General features: G+C 36.9%; 2 protein-coding genes across 2 annotated transcripts; both read left to right on the top strand.

Annotated features, from left to right (window-relative positions):
- Positions 1–6,216: 6,216 nt before the first annotated feature.
- On the top strand, positions 6,217–10,425 carry gjb9b (gap junction protein beta 9b). The gene is made up of 2 exons (XM_077196120.1): positions 6,217–6,279; positions 8,873–10,425. Exon 2 carries the CDS (start codon positions 8,888–8,890, stop codon positions 9,680–9,682), a length of 795 nt encoding a protein of 264 aa, XP_077052235.1. The 5' UTR covers positions 6,217–6,279; positions 8,873–8,887; the 3' UTR covers positions 9,683–10,425.
- Positions 10,426–12,331: 1,906 nt separating this feature from the next.
- Positions 12,332–19,629, top strand: pef1 (penta-EF-hand domain containing 1). The gene is made up of 5 exons (XM_077196119.1): positions 12,332–12,406; positions 13,415–13,676; positions 15,366–15,521; positions 15,713–15,856; positions 18,869–19,629. Exons 1-5 carry the CDS (start codon positions 12,389–12,391, stop codon positions 19,096–19,098), a joined length of 810 nt encoding a protein of 269 aa, XP_077052234.1. The 5' UTR covers positions 12,332–12,388; the 3' UTR covers positions 19,099–19,629.
- The last annotated feature ends 243 nt before the right edge of the window (positions 19,630–19,872 follow it).

Raw genomic sequence — 19,872 nt, 5'->3', positions numbered from 1 at the left:
CAAGCAGATCAATTGGAAGTGCAAATTTAAGAGTCTGAACCACTAAGCCGTAATTTTTCAAATTGATATTAAGCCAAATGGATTCTTTACTTTGGTTCCAAAAAATCTTGCACCTCTTGAGCGGCTCAAAATATTTATATTTCAAAAAGTACTTTTCTCACACACACACACCTATTGTTTTGCTTCAGAAGACATTGAATCATCAATTTGGATCACATGGACTGTAAACCCTAACGCTCAAAATAATGGTTTGAGTAGGACAAACTTAAATTAAACTAATTAGTTCAGTTAAATTAACTTTTATGAGTATTTAGCACTTTCTTTTTTTCAAGTTCACTGAAGTAATATATTTTAAGTAAACAACTGTTTCTGTCACAGTGTCTGGTTTGTGTTCCCTGGGTTGTCACTAGAGGTCCTCGTTCTCACGGTGTCTTTCACGTTTGCTTCATTTCATGCTTAAATTCCCAGCATTCTGTCTGTCACTCATCAGTTCATTGCACTCAGCTGCTTCCCATCACCTTGTTAGTTCTGTGTGTATATAGACCCTGTCTGTTTTAGTGTTTATCACGGAGTCGTTGTTTTATGTCGCCACTTCTGAGGTCTGTTTCCCTGCTTGTTTTTGTTATTATGTTTTGATTGATTTTTGATATTTGACTCCTGCCTGGATTACTATGATTTTGGATTACCCTCATTATTAAACTTACTGCTATTGGATCTTTTGCTCCCCGTGTGTGGTTCGTGACAGATCGCCTCCGCACACTCACTCTGCCCTTCGACGGAAGCAGGTACCTGTTGCACCACACACTCAGACCCCACTCCGGGCCGCTATGCCGTCCGAGTCGCGTCCCTGCATTCGTCCGTGCTGCCCCACCCCGGGTATGTCTATGGTGCCGTTGGTCCCGCTTGCGCGGTATCTCGGAGCCTGGCTAGCACTTCCCAGCCCGTCTCGCTGGCTGATCCATACTGTCATACTTGGCTATGCGATTCAGTTCGCCCGGCATCCCCCTGTGTTCAGGAGCATTATGTTCACCCGTGTTCGGGCGGACAGTGCCCCTGTGCTCAGGGCAGAGGTCGCAGTCCTACTGGCGAAGGACGCGATCGAGCCGGACCCTCCAGCCGATATGAAGATCGGCTTCTACAGCCCGTACTTCATTGTACCCAAGAAAGGTGGTGGGTTACGGCCAATCTTGGACCTGCGTGTCCTGAACCGGTCCCTTCACAGGCTGCAATTCAAGATGCTTAAGCAGAAATGCATTTTCAAATGCATCCGTCCCCAAGATTGGTTTGCAGTGATCGATCTGAAGGACGCGTACTTTCATGTCTCGATTCTCCCTCGACACAGACCATTTCTTGGTTTTGCGTTCGAGGGACGGGCATATCAGTACAAAGTCTTACACTTTGGGCTGGCCCTGTCGCCCCGTGTCTTCACAAAAGTCGCGGAGGCGGCCATTGCTCCCATGTGCGAGTATGGTGTTCGCATTCTCAACTACCTCGACGACTGGCTTATTCTCGCCCAGTCGAGAGCAGTTGTGTGAACACAGGGACATGGTACTCAGTCACCTCAGCCACCTAGGGCTTCGGGTCAACTGGGAAAAGAGCAAACTCACCCCCGGGCAGAGGATCTCTTTTCTCGGTATGGAGTTGGACTCGATCAACATGACAGTGCGCTTCACAGAGGCCCGCGCCCAGTCAGTGTTGAACTGCGTGAGCACGCTCAGACGCAGGACAGTGGCGCCACTGAAACTGTTTCAGAGGCTCCTGGGGCATATGGCATCTGCAGTCGCGGTCACGCCGGTCGGCTTGCTTCATATGAGGCCGCTCCAACACTGGCTCCACGATCGAGTCCCGAGATGGGCGTGGCAGAGCGGCTCGTGCCGGGTCCAAGTGACTCCGCACTGTCACCAGACTCTCAGCTTGTGTTCGGACCCTTCGTTTCTGCGGGCAGGTGTTCCCCTAGAACAATTCTCCAGGCATTCTGTTGTCACCATGGATGCCTCTGCCACCGGCTGGGGGGCCACATACATTTACCATTACATTCCCACGCCGACGTCACGTCTCCCGTTCCCTCCTTCAGGGAACGAGGGTTACATTAGTAACCGAGACGTTTTAGGCCTAATTTTTTAATGAAATGCTGCATCTAAAAAAAAAAAACTATGTCAGTCAATGAGAGATTATCAAACTTGAACTTTAAATCAACCAAATAAAAAATAAAAAAGTTAACAGAGTCTGCACATGGAGCGGTTTGGGCTGAATTCATCGCAGAAGTGTAATACTTGGGCTTAGAGGTACAGAACAAACCGTAACCAGAATGTCTGAGGAATATCGATACAGGAACTCCTTGCAAGCACTGTTAAAAATATATCCATGTTCCTAAAAGCAGCAGAATCAAAAGATAGTGCTTCAGCTTCAACAATCAAAACTCTCTCAGAGTAAAAAGAAAAACTCCAGCAACTGGAGTCGAGTCCAAACACTGTTCAGTCTAGGTGATGTCCTGAAGGCTAGAGCAAAAAGACACTCTCACAGTCCGTGCCTCCTGCAAAAAGTGAGCAACAGAGCTGTCACAACACAGGCCTGCAGAGACATTACCCCTTTGTCATAGCGGCTCAAGAACACCTCAGTGTTCCAGCTGGCATTTGAGTTGCCAGGTATGACAAGCGGAAGCTCTGCTTGAGCAGGACACATCTACATTCACCCGAAGTCTGGCTGAGACGCTTCGTGACAGCTCTCCTTTCCTCACCCCCTCGACACAACCCCATCCTTCCCCCGGTTCAGAAGAACACAAGTCTCGACTACTAAGTGTCTCTCTCTCTCTCTCTCTCTCTCTCTCTCTCTCTCTCTCTCTCTCTCTCTCTCTCTCTCGCAATCTGTTTGCCAGGTTTCCCCTTTATATCTAGTCATCTTAACTCTTTCTCCCACAGCTACGACCTCTGGTAAATCTCCTCGGTGACAGACACTGAGAATTCGGTACATAGAGACCATCGCATGGTCTGCAATGTGCTGCCTCTCCTGAGATATTGTACTGTATTCATGTTTACATTTATGTTCCTTAAAGTTGATTTCTTACTCAAAGCTTCTTATATAAAGTAAAGCATGGTCTATTGTGGGCAGTTCAGTAGGAAGTAAAGACTACAAGTCACGTAATGCAAATGAAACACTGGGAAGATTAAGCCGAACATGAAATAGGTTAGGTTTAGTTCAGACGACGTGGTTTGGATTATGAATATTTACGTCTAGTTGACAGTTTAATTAAAAACGGAGTCACAAATATAGAATTACTCTGCAGCTGTGTTGCTTCTGTTCTCAGCATGAGGCTGAGTTGTAAAGCTCTTTTCCAAAGCTTCAACAATAACCTGCCGGCTTCTGAGAAAATGTTGATGGACGATAGTGGAGCTTCAGCCCTCCCTAGTGGTGCCTGAGTGCAATGTTCAAAGACTTCCATCTTTATCTCCTCCCTCATTCAACCAGTACCATGATCTCGTAATAGTGGCATGGCTTTTTCATGAAAATCTCATTCAATCAAGAACATTTTCAGATTATATTTGACCAAACAAAATGTTTTTAGAACCCTTTAGAAGTTATTTTATTGTTACATTATTTTGAAGTACTCTTTAATGAAATGTAAATAAGTAAATAAATGAATACATTTAGATTATATTAATAATTTATATTAAGTACATAATTAAATACATGTATACACTGCCATTCAAAAGTTTGTGGTCAGTATTTTGTAAAGAAATTAATAGCGGGTCTATACTATATATTCAGCATGGACACATTACATTGATCAAATGACAGTTAAGTTTTTCCACTGTGACAAATTATTGTTCTTTTGAATTTTTTATGCATCAAAGAATCCTGGAAAACAAGATTATCAATTATTATTGATAATAATAATAAATGTTTTGTCAGCTCCAAATCAGCCTATTAAGATGATTTCTGAAGGATCACGTGAGATGGATTTTTCAACAGCCATTGCTTTATTCTTTAGCTTGGCGTCCCATTTTAAAATCTATTAAAAAAAGTTATTTTTACATGTAATATTATTTCACAATAATACCGTTTTTGCTGTATTTTAAAATTAAATAAATGAAGCTTTGGTAAGCATAAGAGACATCTTATTTTGAAAACATAAATCCCCAAACTTTTGAACAGTAGTGTGTGTAATAATTGTTTAACCACTTTCTGTATTATAAAGAGAATCACCACTAAGTATTAGAACATAAAAGGAATTAGCAATAAAAAGGATTTGCTTAAATGACTAAACATATTATGATAATGGGAATTGGTGGTTAGGGAAGTGCTTAATTATCATTTAAAAAAATAAATATAATTTTTTTTTGTTGTTGTTGTTTTACTCTGGGTTGAAATGCGACCTGGACATGTTTTTGTGAGATTAAGATTTCTGTCAAGCAGAGAGAATGATTGACAGGTTTACAGACATGAGGGCAAAGAGGACAAAGCATTACAGCTTTTATAATATACAATGTTTTATGCATCACTGTATAAACAAGCAATAGGGGTAACATGGTGCTAACAATGTTTATACCTGGGTTATGAAAAAGTCATGGTAAGTCCTGCTCTGTATTCAAAATGTTAGAAGTTTAATCTAAAATACTTGACATTTTATAGGACTTTGGATTATCCTATAAAAATCCCATCGGGACTATCCTCCAGAGAAATACAAATCTGTACAAGGATATCGATTTTAATCCAGCTGTTATGGGCAAATTTGTGGCAAAAAGTAGGTGTGGGCGATCAGGCCATAGTTTGAAAATACATACAGTATAAAAATACATTCCAAATCACTGAGGACTTCGAGAAACATGTTCTGCATAAGCTGTTATGTGTTATAGGTAAACAAACTTGCAATACTGTATATCTGCATGCAAACTCTCAAAGATGGGTATGGGGTATACAAGCTGACAGCCCGAGGCATTATATTTGAAAACAAACTCCGTTTGACAGCATGGAGGTGAAAGCTGTATCCAATTACTCTCGGAGAGCGTTGCAGAAAAAAAACATGACAAATATTCGTTCATATTCACCCACAGACACACATGGCAGTACCAGCCTAAAGGAAGAAATAGCGGTTCAGCCCACTGCACCCTCAGCTACTTTGTCCTCATGTCCGTTGTGAGTCTTTGAAGTAGATACAAAAAGTAGTTTTCCTGCTCCCATCTTCTCCCACTACTGTATCTACCTGCATATCTGCACGTAATCATATCCAGCTGTATGATATTCACCTGGTTCAGTCCAAAACTAAAATGTATGTTTGAGCTGATTTAACGTGAAAACAACTTGCACTGATATATCTTAAAATACGTCAGTGCCATTCTTTTGTCTCCAGATACACAGCAGTAATGTTTTTTTTTTTTTTTTTCTAAGGCATATTTATAAAAGATAGGCTACCTAAATATCCTAATTGATCTAAGGATTTATCTTGACTTAATCTAAGTCCCGTCGTGAAACCAGGCCATCGAGTGTCATCACTTTTCTAATGAAAACACATGACAAACATGAAGTGATCCACCCTTATGGAATGTTGCTTAAAAACAAAACACAAGCTAATAATACACACTTTCACTTTGACTCCTGTTGTTTTGAATTTTCGGTTTTGTTTCCTCTAATTCTGCTGCACTTTATACCCCATGGCTATTTATGTGTGACAATATAAAACAAGAATAACCGACTTTATTCAAGATGCTCCATAAATGTGGCATGTCAAATATCCAATAAAAAGGTATTGGAAATGTTGGCTAGCTTTATGAGAGTTTAGTAATCGCAGCAACATACAATGGTGACTCTGCATTTGTTTACTAGAGCCATTTCATGCAAAGAAGCACTCGTACAGTATAGTGAGCAAAGACACAGACCAACATACACCCACAACAAACACACCCACACCCACACACACACACACCTATAAGTAAACAGAATAATTGACATCTAATGTACTGCTTTAAAGTTTGTTTAATTTTAAACAACCTTAACTAGCTCTTAAAACTGAATGAGTTACTTTATTAAATCCCTCTTGTTTTACACAAAACTAATTACAATAGCAAACCCTTTACTGTAAAGTGAAGTAGACACAATGATGTTTCATTAAAGTTTCATTGTTTCATTTTGGTTTCATTTAAGGTTAACTCAGGTGAGTCATAGACATACTGTAAGGCACAGCTATCCAACAAAATCAAGTCTGTCCAGAATGTCAAACAGGAAGAACTTTTCCTTTTGATTCCAGTGAAGTCCAAAAGCCTCATAACTCTCAAACCCCAAAAGGTAAGGACATATATGATGTATTTCGCTCAAACTAAATAGGTTGTTTGTCGCTATGATAAGGATCATAACTCACATCAGTTATATTTGCCTAATTGCTGGAAAAAGAAAATAGGTTGTTTGTCGTTATAATAGGAATTAACTCACATAAGTTATATTTACCTGATTGTTTAAGAAAAAAATATTTGCATTAGTAAGTTCTAAATTATACACTTTAACTTAAAGTTAAACTAACGTGCATTTTGTTAGTTGCTCTAGACAGTAATATCTGCTAACTGTAAATAGTAAGACTCGTGGCTATACAGAGTTTTCTGAAATAAGATTATGCATTAAGAATACAGCAGGTTATCCAAACTATGTAAACTATTTTAATATAGAGTTTTGAGCATAATGGTGTTGCAAACTATAACATTCAATGGTAAATACATTATTGTAAATGCTATGCAGACCTTGAATGACAAATAATGATAATTAACTAAGTGTACAACTAAAGTACAATTAAATACATAAATTGCAAATGTATTGTTATTGTTTAAAAACACTGCTTGATGTTAGCTGCTGGAGAAAAAACTAAACAAATGAAAGCCTCCATAGATTTAAATGCATCTCACTGCTGCTTTTAGAAACTATGTAATTGTATCTTCTTGACATGGAATCATCGTCATGTGAATGTCTTCATGTGGGGAAAAACACAATAGTGTTAAATATTGTTATTCACGGCTGTTATTTCCAGCAACTTAATCCTCAAAAAGCCATTCTGATTCCGAATAAAAATTTGAAAGTAAGAAAAAAAGAAGAAAAAAGTGGATATTTTGTAGGGAGATTTTGGAAATGTTCATAGCTCATATTCTTTTTATAAATTACCAAAATGAAAGATATTAGATAAATACAGTGGTATAAGTGAACACACCCATGCTAAAGTTGACTCTAAAAATTGACCTAGAGATTGGCATGGTGTTATTTCAGTTAGGCTAATAGCTGGTTTGATTTGCATTGAGAGATGATCTTATGGAAAGTGCCCCATGCCAGTCTCTAGGTATGGTGAAGGGTATGTGATGATGTGGGGCTTTTTTAATTCCAAAGGCCAAGGGAACTTTATCAGGATGCATAGTATCCTGGATCCATGAAATAACTGGCCTTTAAAAATAAAAATCTGCTTGCCTCTATGGGAATTAACATGGGGTGTCCTGACTTATGCAACCTATATTTTAAGGAAGAACATTTATTTATTTATTTATTTATTTATTTATTTATTTATTTATTTATACATTATTCATTCACAAAGAAAATCGGTGTCCTTAAAGGTTGGATTTTTCATCATTTTGTAAAATTAAGGCATTCAGATCAATTTCCAAAAGATTATTTTTTATTCCTCTTTTTAGTCAACTTATTCACATACATACTTTTAATTTGTTAACAGTAAGCAAAAACTCACATCACAGGAAACAGATATTGGATGGATTAGTGATGGCCGATATATAAACAAGGCTGATTTATTTTCCAGTAATTGGCCATTTTATGATTACTGGAATCGTCCAATAATCTTATTTTATTCTTAAATGAAAGTTGAGTAAATAATGTCTAAATCAAGCATTCATTTAATTAAGACAACTTTGAAATAATCAGATTTGCTTTCGTTATATTGTATTATACAATGTATGTATGTATTATTATATATTATCTGCATTAAATCAGTCAACCTGGTCTCAGATACTGATATGAACTGATATTAAAATTCTGGCTAATACCAAATCATTTTTAAAACATTGTTATTGAATATAATGTTTAAATGTCTGATTATATTAAGATTATATAACATTTTATTTAAATGAATTAAAATTAAAATTAAAACTAAAATTTTAATTCATCATGCAATTTAAGCATCACAAAATATATGAAAAAGTGAATTTTGAAATTTGCTAAAGATTACATTTCACAGTATTTTACAGTAAACTTACCTTTGAGTGAGCGTTAGATGACGGCAAAGGAAATCTAAATGTTAAAATAGAGAAAATGAGAATGCAAGATTAAATATTTGAATGAATGAGGCATTTATATAAGTCCTAAAATAATAGCTTAAAATGTAAAAAAAAAAACAATATGTGACCCTGGACCACAAAACCATGGGTTCAATATTTTGAAATTGAAAAAGATGAATAAATAAGCTTTCCGATGATGTATGGTTTGTTGTAACAAATATTTGGCCGAGGTACTATTTGAAAATCTGGAATCTGAGGGTGCAAAAAATTCAAAACATTGAGAAAATCGCCTTTAAAGTTGTCCATGTATGTTCGTGATTGTGCTGCATCCACTCACAAAAATAAATATTTTATATATTTACGGTAGGACATTTACAAAATATCTTCATGGAACATGATCTTTACTTAATATCTTAATGATTTCTGGCATAAAAAAAAAATCGATAACTTTGACCCATACAATGTATTGTTGGCTATTGCCACAAATATACTTGTGCTACTTGTGACTGGTTTTGTGATCCAGGGTCACATATTTTGTAACCATAACTGATATGGTGCATTCAGATATTGCCACTGAAAAACCTGCTCTTTTTTATTATGTATTTATTTGTTTGTAGGACTCGTATCCTGGTATGAGTAAGACACCTGGCGAAATGAGCTGGATGTCTCTACAAGTCCTGCTTGGCGGGGTCAGCCAATACTCCACTGCGTTTGGCCGCGTCTGGCTATCCATTGTGTTCATCTTCCGAATCCTGGTGTTTGTGGTGGCTGTTCAACCGGCGTGGAATGATGAACAGAAAGACTTCATCTGCAACACTGCCCAGCCGGGCTGTGCTAACGTCTGCTACGACAAATTTTTTCCCATTTCCCACGTCCGTCTATGGGCTCTGCAGATCATTTTCGTCACGTGCCCATCACTCATGGTGGTGGCTCATGTCAAGTATCGTGAAATGAGGAATGAGAAGTACACCACTCTCCATGAGGGTAAACACCTGTACGCCAACCCAGGGAGGAAGCGTGGAGGCCTGTGGAACACCTACATACTCAGCCTGCTGTTCAAAGCTGGCTTCGATGCAGGCTTCCTCTATATTTTGTACTACATTTATCATTTCGACATGCCAAATGTTACCAAATGCACTGAAGCGCCTTGTCCAAATACTGTTGACTGCTACATCTCCCGTCCTAGAGAGAAGAAAATCTTCACCATCTTTATGGTGGTCTCCTCTTCTGTGTGCATCTTCATGTGTATCTGTGAGATATTCTACCTGATTAACAACAAAGTTCGCAAATGCATGCGCAGACGGAGAGACCAGAAAATAAACCCTGTATACAGAAGAGTGGATCCAACAGCCTCATCCACCCAGAACATCATCAACTTGGAAAAGGCAAAAGCCGGAGAAGATGAAAAGGATTCAGGGCCGACCTAATAATGATCTGAACTCTGATTCTGGAACAAGCAAGTGTGATAAACAGATTTGGACATGTTGGATCTTGGCCAATATTGTAGATAATCCAATCATGCCAATACACCAAAGGAAAATTGCATTTAAAATATTTTTAGGACTTTTTCCTCTTACAATGACTTATCTATGATTAATTGGGAGTGTCCTTTTTAATGAAATGATTTGAAATGAGAAGGTCATTAAGATGGTATTCTTGAGTCTCATTCACTGAAGGAGCACACTGCTCCCTAGCGTACATAAAATATAACAACGTAGTGGGATGAGAACACAGTAAGCATTCATTCCTGTCCCTGGCCCTATACAGTAAATTAATAAGTGCCCACACTTATTTAATCTGAGATGAACTATAAAACATTGGCATTACAGCATTCTTAAACTCAGACACTCTTAAAAGCCGGACAGAAGGCCTACTAACCTTGGGATCTGGGATGTCTTTATACTTTATACATAAATACCTTCATGATTTTCTCAAAAAAATACTTAATGTACATTGTTTACAGAAGCCATGCTTTCACATCTCCCAATTCAACAACACTAGCAGCACACACTTAAAGGTAAAGCAAACATAGCCTTTACTACGAAGCACTAAATTGCATCATTATTGTGTATTGGTTTGACTTAAATCAGCAATGTCTCTTAATTTAGAGGGTGTATGAGTACTTAATTACTTTTTTGCTGTGTGAATTGTTTTGTGTAATAATTTCATTGTTATAATGGCTGAAAAGCATAGGAAGCATATGTGGATGAAGCTTTCAGTTATTCTTAGCTCTCACAACAAGTAATGTGAGAATGAAAATAATCGTAAACGTCATGAAAATAATCAATGACGTTACTAAAATATAATATATAACATAGCACCTATTTTGTTATATATTATATTTTAGTAACGTCATTGATTATTTTCATGACATTTACGATTATTTTCATTCTCACATTACTTGTGAGAGCTAAGAATAACTGAAAGCTTCATCCACATTTAATACTCAGAAGTTACGATTAATGGTGTTAAGATTGTAGATCATTTCACATACCTTTTTTAAAACTGAAAAATGAAAGTATATAATATGTGTCCATTCACTTAATGTTATTCCCTAGATAATTTGTTTGGTTTATTTAATTTAATGCTGCTATGACAAACAGTGACTATACTGTAAATCCTCTGTATATTTTGGTATATGATGTTCTTGTAGTGATATAAAAAGACAAACGATTTTCTTTTTGTACTATTGGAAAAATTACATATTTTATATTAAGTTAAAAAATCAAGTCGTCTAAAAGGAAACCCAATAAAATTCAGTTGATTAATAAAGTTATGATTTATTTTGAAACATTGCATTGCATTTTCAAGACATAGAACTATGGGCATCTACAATTACTTAAATTCCTCCTTTTAATTTAAATATGTCCTCTTCTTTATTTGTGAATTATTGTTAATTAATGACGACCATATTGTATTATCGTTATGCGATATGGTGTCTTAAAAAAAGACAGTAATGTGTGCGTATAACATTAAAAAGTGCTGCATACCGTATGCTGTTAAACAACAAAAGAAAAACAGAAAATCATTCACTGCTCTTGACTGAATTAGTAGCTTTAATAAGAATGCATTTCTTACTTGAATGCTGCTGTTAAATGCTCTGGCAAGGAGATTAACTGGTTTACACACTTAACTGGTTTGGGCTCTAAGGAGGTTAATTGGTTTACCCACTTAACTGGTTTGGGCTCTGGTGAGGAGAAACTAGTTAAACTGGGGGAAAAATCAGGGTGTAGCCTACAACTCATTCAGCGGAGGATCTAAGCTAATAGGTCAGATTCCGATGTCAGTCGTGGGCGGGGCCTGTTCCAATGTGACATCACATTGGAGCACATTCCTAAACGGCTCATTTTGAGATATAGTTTCAATAACAAACGGAGTGGATGCATTTTTACCTCATAGGGTGATTGTGTAGACACTGTGGACACATAAATTTGTTCGAAAACAATATAAAAGTGCATTATAAGTCTTTTAATAGCATGTGACAATATTAACCCTAAACAGTTTAACTATTGGGGCATGTTGTAACAAATGATATCCCTTGCATTGGCATTAAAACGACATAGAAAATAGTTCCGAAAAAAAAAAATAAGGAAAATAAGTAATTGGATATTTATGTACAGAAATCATGAAATAAGTTAACTCTATAACTAATGGCCTAATTATAATTCAACATTATCTACATGCGAGTGTAACAATATCGAATGTTCATTTCTCTATGTCCAATAATGGAAACTTTAGTTATTGTTGTAGCCGATTCGGTAGGCTATGACTGTATAGAAACAGAAATGAAGAAATATTCACGAGTACAAATTGTGACAACTCCAATAGGACTATGGAGACTAGAGAATACCTAATGGTATTTTACAAATGGCCAGATAAATCACGCTCTTACCTCAATATAACAACTCTATCCACCCGAATTCATAAATATGGTTACTAAAACAAAACACCATGTAAACAGTGACTCAAAGTTTCTACTATGATGAGCAGTGTGCCATTGTTTTAACCAATCTGATGGAAAATATGAGGCTGGGCCTCTGACAAACGTGACAGGGAACCAATCAGCTTCACGAGGCGGGTCTTAATAAATAAAGCCTGATCGCTCCAGTTGCTAAAGAAAGATTCTCCGCGGAATGAGTTATTACGGACAGGTAAAATCTTTCTTCCGGGTTTAGCGTTTTTTAATATTTATATGTATATTTAATGTTTATATGATTCTTTCATATTTGTCTTACGGTCTAAACTCTTAGTGTGTGGTGTACAGGGAAATTATGCATAACTGTGATCGCGCAATCGCCTAAAACAGGCTTTTTTACAGGCTAGTCAGTTAGCCCTGTAGCTAACCTTACTCTGATTTGAAATAGATTAAAATTATGTTTTTGTGTGTGTTGATTGCTTGTTGGTCAGTAGTTTATCACATTAAATGAAATGATTATGTGTTTTACATCTTTATCTTTATTAATGTCATTCAACAAAGATGCTAAATAGAAATGTGTCACTTTTGGGACTAACGTTAGCCACTGTAAACGTTACTTTTGCCATCATCCACCATAACCCGCAGTGTAATGCTGTAAAATCTAACTAAAATAATGTGAGATTACCAGTATGACTCAGTACCATGTTATGGTCCGAACTTTTCATCCGTAACAGAAGAGATGATGTTAGACAGTCTCAGTCACCAATCACTTTCATTGAATGGAAAAGCATGCATTGGAAGTGAATGGTGACTGAATATCTAATAATTCCTAAAATAGTTCCAATGACTCTGTATTTTAAGGTTACTAAATGTACTTACTATAGTAGTAAGCGTAAATATGTAACCCTAAAACCTAACTCTAAACATAACTCTATAGTAAGTACTGTACATGAAGGCCTAGTTCATTAATATTACATTAATATGACTAAAGTGTAACAATAGTTCCTATATTCATATTATAAATATTATATAAGTACTGTATAATAATAATTGTATACATTTTTAGTGTTCCACCCACGTAAGAGATTTAGTCATACGTTACAACTTGAGGGTGAGTAAATGATGACAGAATGTACATATTTAGTGACATAGTTGCCTTTGTTATGGGCCACAGCTGATTCTCTGTTGATGTTTCATACAAACATTTCCCCAATACAAGCTTTTGCTTATTTGTTTTTCAAAGGGTTATCCGGGACCAGGTGGCAACGCTCCCCAACGCCACCCCCCTCCAGGGGCGACGTATGGAGGTGGTCCTGCTGGTGGACAGTATGGTTCACATTATGGCAGTGCCACTCCGGGGCAACAGTATGGTGGAGGGGCTCCATACGGGTCTCATGGTCAACCTGGACCAGGAGCGGCGTACGGTGGGGGCCAAGCTCCTGGTGGTCCATACGGAGGTTATGGACAACCCCAGAGAGGAGCATATAGTCAGCAGGCACCTGCAGGTTAGAGATGTGTAACTCTATTTCATTTTAGTTGGGTAGAGTATATTAGGAGCATATATATATATGTTACTAAATTATTTATGTATGCAAGTGTGTGTACAAAAAGGACACTCAAGCTTTTTTTTCAAAAAAATTAATCTTTCTATTCAGCAAAGATGCATTAAAATAATCAAAAGTGACAGTAAAGACTATTTCAAACTTCAAAGTTCTATTTCAAATAAATGTATGTTGTTCTTTTGAACTTTCTGTTCATCAAAAAATCCTACAAAAATATTAAGCAGCAACTGTTTACAAAATTAATAATAATGGCTTCTTGAGCATCAGATCAGCATATTAGAATTTCTGATGGATCATGTGACACTGAAGACTGGAGTAATGATAAGAAATTACATTTGAAAATGTATCAATATTGAAAGTTTATATTATTTAAGTTCATAAAATTTAAAAGTTGTAATATTAATATTAAAAGTTATTTTTTGTACATTTTAATTAACACTTATTTTAAAATGTATTAATATTCACAATATTACTTTTTTACTGCATTTTTATTAATTAATAAATGCAGCCTTTATGAGAACAAGACTTCTTTCAAAACATTAAACAAATCTTACCGACCCTGAACTTTTAAATGGCAGTGTATATCATGTTAATTTCTCACCTTTTGGTTAATAGACTGTAGAGGAATAGGAATTTAGTTCGGAATTTATTACTTTTTTTTATCAGTATGTTTTCCACAGCTTCATACATTTTCAAATGCACCGTAATAGATGTTGGTCCAGCAGGTGAATTTTTCAACATGGTCTCAGGAGTGCTAGGCAGCAGCTCTGGGCTGATTTGACTGATGATGTCTGAGTGTCAGGGTTGGCAGCTAAGACAGCGCGAGCCGCTGCCGTTCCATCAAGCATGCAGTGGCTGAGGGCTGTGAATAAAATACGAAAGATAGGAATTTATGAAGGTGCTGCAGACAAGGTCCTTGATCCTCCTGCACTGCAGCTGTGTCACATGCCCCTCACTGAATGACTGATGCTGAGACCCTGCAGGATGGCAGAAGCAGCTTGTACTGATCTGGTACAGAATGTGCCCACAGGAGAATTAGAGTGATGAGTGTGGTAATTCTTAGCGAAAGGGTTCGTGTGTATGTGTCCGTCTGCGTTTATGTCGGTAAGTATTCTGTAATGTCTTGTGGGAAAGGCTGTCAGATTCAAAGGCTGTCCTCTGAACAGTGCTTATCCCTCCCGAGGGATACAGTGACCGTCTGCGCTTCACCAAATTGCACAACTTATTCTTGTCCCTCATGGGACCAAGATGACATATCACTGACAACCTAGGCTTGTTCACACTGGGCCCATTTCCAATATTTTTTTCAAATCCAACCTATAGGACTGCTTGTTCTCATCATCGTCCTACTGTCATTGTGCAAGTAATCAACAATCTTTTGCACATTTATGCATATGCTGCATCTGAAACTGCTCCATTATGTAAATAGCGGATGCCACGTGTGAATATATATTTATGTATTTTCTTTGTATCTTTTTTGTTCGACCAAAAAATGATCAAAGGGATTTGAGTATACACCAAAGATAATACGAATATTTTTAATGCGTCATCTTTTTTGAGTTATACTTTCATTCCTATTTTGGAAATTCATTTGCATCTAACTCACTAATGTAGGCTGTTTTCATTTTGTAGGTAACATTCCTCCCGGTGTGAATCCTGAGGCCTACCAGTGGTTTTCTTCTGTGGACACCGATCATAGTGGCTACATTAACGGAAAAGAGCTGAAGCAAGCGCTCATGAATTCCAACAACTCCTCTTTCAATGACGAAACCTGCATTATGATGCTCAGTGAGTAATGCCATTGTTAGCATAACACTCCTGACAGCGGCTAAATTATTCAATGGATGTTTGTATCACCATATGACTAAATTCAGAATGCTGCAGTGTCAAAAAACAATACAAAAATAGAAGTCATCTGATGACATCTCCAGTGCCAAAGGAAGCTGCAGAAGGAATCAGTGCTTTGTCTTCATTTCCAGATATGTTTGACAAGACCAAATCCGGACGCGTAGATGTCTATGGTTTCTCTGCACTGTGGATGTTTCTGCAGCAGTGGAGGGTAATGTTCCAACAGTTCGACCGGGACCGATCGGGATCAATTAACAGCAATGAGATGCACCAGGGTGAGTAAAGTAGAGGTCAAAAATGACCCAAGACAACACATTTGCAGTTAAGGCCACCATGGTACACTGTTATGACAACAGTTGTAGTCACTAAGCACAGATTAGGATATTTTTTTAGAATAAAAGTATTAAATTCTTTGAAAAAAAAACGAAAAAAAACTTTTGAACAGTAGAGTATCTCCACATGGAATTCTGGATGCAAATCACCAACTGAATTATTATCTTCTAATTTACAGCAGTGAGCGTCAGATTGTCATTTTAACAATTTTATATAGACCACATATTGTGTTGTAGCTCTTAATAAACTTACCAGCCAGTGTCCAGTATTATTATTTGCTTGTGAAAATGTATTTATTACTCACATTTGGCACTTAGTAAATTACTGGTATTACTTTTAGATTTGGTGAATGTGTTAATCATAATCTAAATCTAACCACAGGAAGTTTCCACTGCTTTCATCAGCTAACATGTTTTTATGTATATTTTCTCGAAGCATTTTAAGGGATTCACATACAGTAGCATTTCACTTATTTGGTTTTTGCAAAGCAAAAAATGTGTTTAATGTGTTTACTAATCATAGTTAATCATAATTACAAATAACTTGAATTAATAACTTTCCAGGAATTAACATATTTGTTTGAATATAGAAGGATTTGCCATCTTTGTAGGGACATTTGTCCCCAATAATGTAGGTAGGGTATGCTTGAACCACACACATACACACATACACACACACACACACACACACACACACACACACACACACACACACACACACACACACACACACACACACTTGTTTGACTTATTAGTGAGGACATTGTATAGACTTCCATTGATTTCATACCAGTTAATGATATTTTCTATGGCCTAACTAACCCAACCCCTACCCCTAAACCTACCCATCACACAATGTGCAAAACTTGAATTTGAATAAAAACATTTTGGACTATTCATAAGCCTTTTAAACTAGTGAGGACCAGTAAAATGTCCTCACTAGTCAATTGTCATAATATTTCAGTATATAAGTGAGGACATTTGGCCCTCAAGTTTACCCAAACCTTTACACACACACACACACACACACACACACACACACACACACACACACACACACACACACACACACACACACACACACACACACACAAATTGGGTTTTCATGTTTTAGGGGTACATTCCATAGACATAATGCTTTTTATACTGTACAAACTGTATATTCTATCCTCTAGTCCTAACCCTACTCATCTTTCTGCATTTTTTGATTTTCAAAAAACATTACTTGATTGATTTATAAGCTGTTTTCCTCATGGGGAGCATACAAATATCCCCACAATGATTTCGGATATTGCCATCTTTGTAGGGATATTTTGTCCCTATAACGTAGGGTATACCTGAACCACACACCCAAACACACACATTGGGTTTTCATGTTTTATGGGGACATTCCATAGAGATAATGATTTTCATATTGTACATCTGTATACAACTGTATATAATTTTCCCTAAACCTATCCATCACAGAAACCCTTCTGCATTTTTAGATAAAAAAAAATAAAAATAAAAAAAACTTAGTATGATTCATAAGCTGTTTTCCCCATGGGGACCAAAATGCCATATTTTTGGGGACATTCTGTCCCTAACATAGGGTTTACCAGGATCACACACACACAAGATGTGGCAGTCACAGAAAGTTTGTAAGGAAAAGACAGTTAATGAGCTTGTGTTCTCTTCTGTTAACCCCTTTTTTCATCTAATCCTGTGCGATTTAATGCAGCATTATTGTTGGGATGATTTCATTTTTGAGACGTCATGGAAAATTGCTCTTAAAATAGCTGTTATCTTGCAGTGTCTTTTTTATCCTCATTGATTTTGTACGAACAACGCTATTCTATAGTTAGCAGAGTCAGGTCCTCAGGCTAACTATATAATGGATGCCATTATAAAGATGTGAATAAGCCTGAAAGTGCATGGTTGATTACTGGTGAGCGACAGTGTAATACAAGTGCATGGTAGATACAAAAACAACATTAGAATGGTTTAATTGAACCTGTATTGTCTTTGTTTAGCAGACGTCCTTTAAATTTTCAAAACTCTTCTACTTTTGTGTTGCTTACGCAATAAAAAGCATAAACTTTTGTGTCAAACCAGAGGTTAGCAATGTAATAATTCCCTGTTTTATGTACATTACTGTTCAAAAGTTTGGGGGCTGTAAGATTTTTACTTTATTATTGAATTTTTTTTTAAAGGTGCTCTTAAGCGATGTCACACATTTTTTAGGCCAAACATTTTTTTGTCACATACAGCAAACATCTCCTCACTATCCGCTAGCTGCCTGTCCCCTGAAAACACTGTAAAAAAACGTGGTCTCTGCAGACACCCCAGGCTCCAAAAACGGCAACATAAACAAACTGGGCTAACCCACACCATGAAACATAACAAACTGGTCCAGCCAATAACCCACTAGAAGGATTTGGGGGTGGGTTTTGGGGGGTTAGTGTGCGGATAAGGAGGGAGGGTCTAGCTAGCCTCCGTTTCGTTTGACAATACTTTAAACGTCAATAAGAAGTGGTCACCCGACATCGCTTAGAGCACCTTTAAAGAAATTAATACTTTTATCAAGCAAGGATGCATTAAATTGATCAAAAGTGACAGTTCATTAAAGAATCCTGAAAAAATTTCCGCAAAGATATTAAGCAGCACAACTGTTTTCATCATTGATAAAAATAAATGTTTCTTGAGCAGCAAATTATCATATTAGAGTGGTTTCTGAAGGATCATTTGACATTGAAGACTGGAGTAATGATGCTGAAAATTCCTCTTTGCATCACAGGAGTAAATTACATTGTAACATATATTAAAGTAGAACAGATTTCATAATATTACTGTATTTTTGATCAAATAAATGCAGCCTTGGTGAGCATAAGAAAAAAATGTAGACACTAAACTCTTAATGGGTATAGTGTAAATGTAATGTTTTTTGTATTTACCCATGTGTTTCTTATCTTCCAGCATTATCTCAGATGGGCTACAATCTGAGTCCTCAGTTTATTCAGGTACTGGTGAACCGTTACTCTGCACCCGGTGTGAACGGGGTTCTCCAGCTGGACCGCTTCATTCAGGTGTGCACGCAGCTCCAGAGCATGACCCAAGCCTTCCGAGAGAAAGACACCGGCATGACTGGCAATGTGAGGTTGAGTTACGAAGACTTCCTGTCTAGTGCCGTTGTCAGACTGATGTAAAGAACTGCATGAGCAATTCAGAAGATGACCTGACTCTGAATGTGTGGCACGACACTTCACCCTCTCAACAGTGCCTTTCACTGCAGCTCAGCCTGATTTCACCACAATGAGCTGAAAACTATGTTCATTGCCAACTAGCCAAATATAGCACTCATCGCAAAAGTCTACCACACATATGTAATCCAGTTATTCAAGACTAAAGTAATGCCAAAATTATCAGTGGTACATGTGAATAAAACGCCATTAGCTATCCAACAAGCACTATTTACTAATTAATGGGTGTTTGCCATGGAAGTATAAATATTTTTTATTTTCTAAAAATGAACAATTCTGTTTTTTTTATATTAGCCAAAATATGAAAACTTGTGATTATGAATGCTTGAAATTAAATGTTTAGTTCTCTCTCCCTTTTTAATGATATTTATGCTATGCTTAACTGTCCACACTCATTTATTTCTTATAAAACTTATTTCTTATATTTTGTTTCTGTTGTTTTGCTTACAATTAAAAAAACACAGTTGTATTTGTGAAGTATTCTCTCTTTTGTCTTTTTTTTTTTTTGTGCTTTTTTCTTGTTTAATTAAAAAAGAAAAAAAATCTTAAACATTATCTAAATTCACTTCACTGTATTCGTACTTATTCAAAAATAAGAATAAGCTTTAATTTCAGGACAAATCCACGCAGTGTGTTTAAGCATTGGTCACTTGGTGTCAGCATTGCTTTACAAGGACATCCTGCATTCATTTTTTTTTTTTCGCTCCCTGAACGAATTAG

This window comes from Siphateles boraxobius, unplaced genomic scaffold (assembly GCF_051911475.1).
Source record: "Siphateles boraxobius isolate OS27281-9 unplaced genomic scaffold, OSU_SipBor_1 35, whole genome shotgun sequence".
Lineage (NCBI taxonomy): Eukaryota > Metazoa > Chordata > Actinopteri > Cypriniformes > Leuciscidae > Siphateles > Siphateles boraxobius.
Note: the sequence above shows the minus strand (reverse complement) of the source record. Positions and strands in the feature narration are given on the sequence as shown.